This window comes from Montipora capricornis, chromosome 10, assembly GCF_036669925.1.
Source record: "Montipora capricornis isolate CH-2021 chromosome 10, ASM3666992v2, whole genome shotgun sequence".
Taxonomy (NCBI): domain Eukaryota; kingdom Metazoa; phylum Cnidaria; class Anthozoa; order Scleractinia; family Acroporidae; genus Montipora; species Montipora capricornis.
Window position 1 is genome coordinate 10,502,003 of NC_090892.1, and position 2,500 is coordinate 10,504,502.

The 2,500-nt window shown below is 42.2% G+C and overlaps 1 protein-coding gene across 2 annotated transcripts in view; it reads left to right on the forward strand.

Moving 5' to 3' along the window:
- The window catches only part of LOC138020108 (uncharacterized), a 19,138-nt gene that overhangs the window by 1,287 nt on the left and 15,351 nt on the right, over positions 1–2,500 (forward strand). For both annotated transcript variants that reach the window (XM_068867107.1, XM_068867108.1), the window contains exon 2: positions 565–745. In XM_068867107.1, the coding sequence (XP_068723208.1) occupies positions 586–745 (160 nt within the window). In that variant the 5' untranslated portion in view covers positions 565–585. The remainder of the gene's footprint in view (positions 1–564; positions 746–2,500) is intronic.

Consider the following 2,500-nt stretch of genomic DNA (forward strand, 5'->3'; position numbering starts at 1 on the left):
TGTTGCCGTGCGCCTGTTCAGTAATAGTCAAAATGTGAAAAGAACAAAAACGTATCGCTTCGTGTGATGTTCATACGTTATCTATTACTGAACAGACGCATGCAACATGGAATCTATTTGTTTTACATAACCAATTGAATTTAAAGGTTTTTTATGAAGATGATTTTTGTGATTGTATGCGTCTGCCCTCTCTTTCCCAGCTAGCAGAGGTCTCTTTTCTTTTTGCGTTCGCTGGGCTGACGATTACGGGAAAAGAGACTTCTGCCATGGGTCGAAACTCACTGCGTTGAGCATGCGCGGCGGTTACTTAGCGACCGAATCCTCATGTGATACTTCACATGTTGTACGGGCTCACTTATAACAGTAGCGAAATTACTGTAAAGGAAAGCGCGAGACAGCGGGCCCAAGTCACTGTCAGCAAACATATCATTAAGCATGCGTTTCCTTCAATAGATCATAGGAGAGAACCAATCAAAATGCGTGCATTACTGCAATCCAGATGGTTATGAAATTCCACTTTGACATTGACCATTATGACTTACAATATGAATAACATTGTTTCAGAGTTTCACAGACATCCAAGAAATGATCTCAAAATATCGTTTACACTGGCTCAACAAAATCCTTTTATTATTTTGCGTAACAACTTTGGTGTTAGTGGGGAGACATTTTTTTCAACGAGATCCTATGGAACGGACGTCAAACAGGCAGCGAGAAAAGTTATTATCAACGGACCTCCAGCTAGGTGTGTTAATATGCTCTAATTCTATTAATGTTTAACTAAAAGACAACGAACTTCTGTAACATATGATTGAAACTTTTCCGAGATGTCCTTCTTTTCCACCTATCCCTCCCCTCTTTCCCGGAAAGAAAGAACTTGTCGGTATTCTCTGGGTAAATGATGTAGAAAGAGCAAAGAGGAAAACAGGGGAAGATACCTCTAAAAAATCCTTCTTGTTTGACGTCATTGTTCACACCTTTACTTAAAAAAAAGCTTCAAAAGTTCAAAGAACCTGACTTTTGGTTTCGGTTATCAAAGTAACACTGGCCATCGACCAATTAATTAGAGGCTAAAGTATGTATCAACGTGGGATGCGCGGTGGCCTCATTGTGGTCAGCTCGTCTCCGGATCGAGTGGTCCGGGTTTGGGTCCTGGCCGGGCACATCATGTTGTGTCCTTGGGCAAGACACTTGACGCTCACGGTGCCTCTCTCCACCCTGGTGTATAAATGGGTACCGGCGAATCTAATGCTGGGGGTAACTCTGCGATGGATCCGGGAGGGGGGGGAGTAGAAATACTCCTAGTCGCTTCTTGTTACAGAAACTGGAGATAAGCGCCGTCCTGATGGGCCTTCTAGGCTCGTAGAAGACTTTACTTTAAAGTATGTATGAAAAAACAAATACAATAGACCAAATGTGTACGTTACCTAGTTCCGAGTTTGTGTGTTGTATTACAGAATATAATGTGGCATTCACATTTGAATGATACTCAAATACCTGGAACAAAACGTTTTAATCTCAAAGGGTTTGAATTGGGTACAACATTGAGTTAGGCGATTTTGTCTATTGTTTACTTTCCCGCAAAACCTGGTTTAAAAATAGACAATTTTCTGACGCTGATGGAGACTGCAATACTAGACATATTTAGTTGGAACACTTAGCGAATGGTCAGAATCATCGTGTTACAAGATCGTAGCTTATACCACGTCCCCCTTCCCCTATTCAGGAAGGGGAAAACGGCGATGGGTGTTCCAACAAATGTGACGAGTATTGTAGCCTACCAAAAATATTAAGATGCTGGTTAACTTTTGACAAGGAGTTGAGATTTCGGTTGATTCTACAGAGGCATAAACGTAACGTAAGAACCGTGCGGGTCTGGTCTTCTCGAGACAGAGGTGAGAGATGATTTCATGCAGACTGGAACGCCTAAATTGCTCTGTTGTAAACATGGCGGTTCACAGCACCAGTGAAGTCGTCTCTCTGGCCTTTCTTTGGACGAATTCCAGGACCTACCGATACAATTTGAGCAAGTTTTGAAAGCTAAAAACTTCAATCGATGCTGTATTTTGCCGGTAGGACTGGGTGGCTCCACACCCATAAGAAAATCTATGAAATGAGAATAGGGGGTCTTCCATTGTCATGGAACGGCCGAATTACCCAGAATTCCTTTTGGGCATGAAGGAGGCAAGCGGAGACTGGTCCTCATCAAATGAGGAAAAAGTAGCGAGAAGAAGATTTCTAAGCGGATACTAAGGTGTAGCCAAGGTGCGTGCTGTTAACGTAGACTTTTTATCATAGGAAATTCGGCCTGGCCTTTAGTAATTTCTTGTCAAAGAAACGGTATAATGTAAATAAGATAGTAATGAGATTTATATTTGCGATTCCCTGTCCTCTTACGTACCACTTAAGACTGAGTTCATGAGAGGACCAGGCAGGTGTGATACAAGTCATCACACCGATTTCAATGAAACTTGGCCAAAATGAAGGACACTCCAAGCAA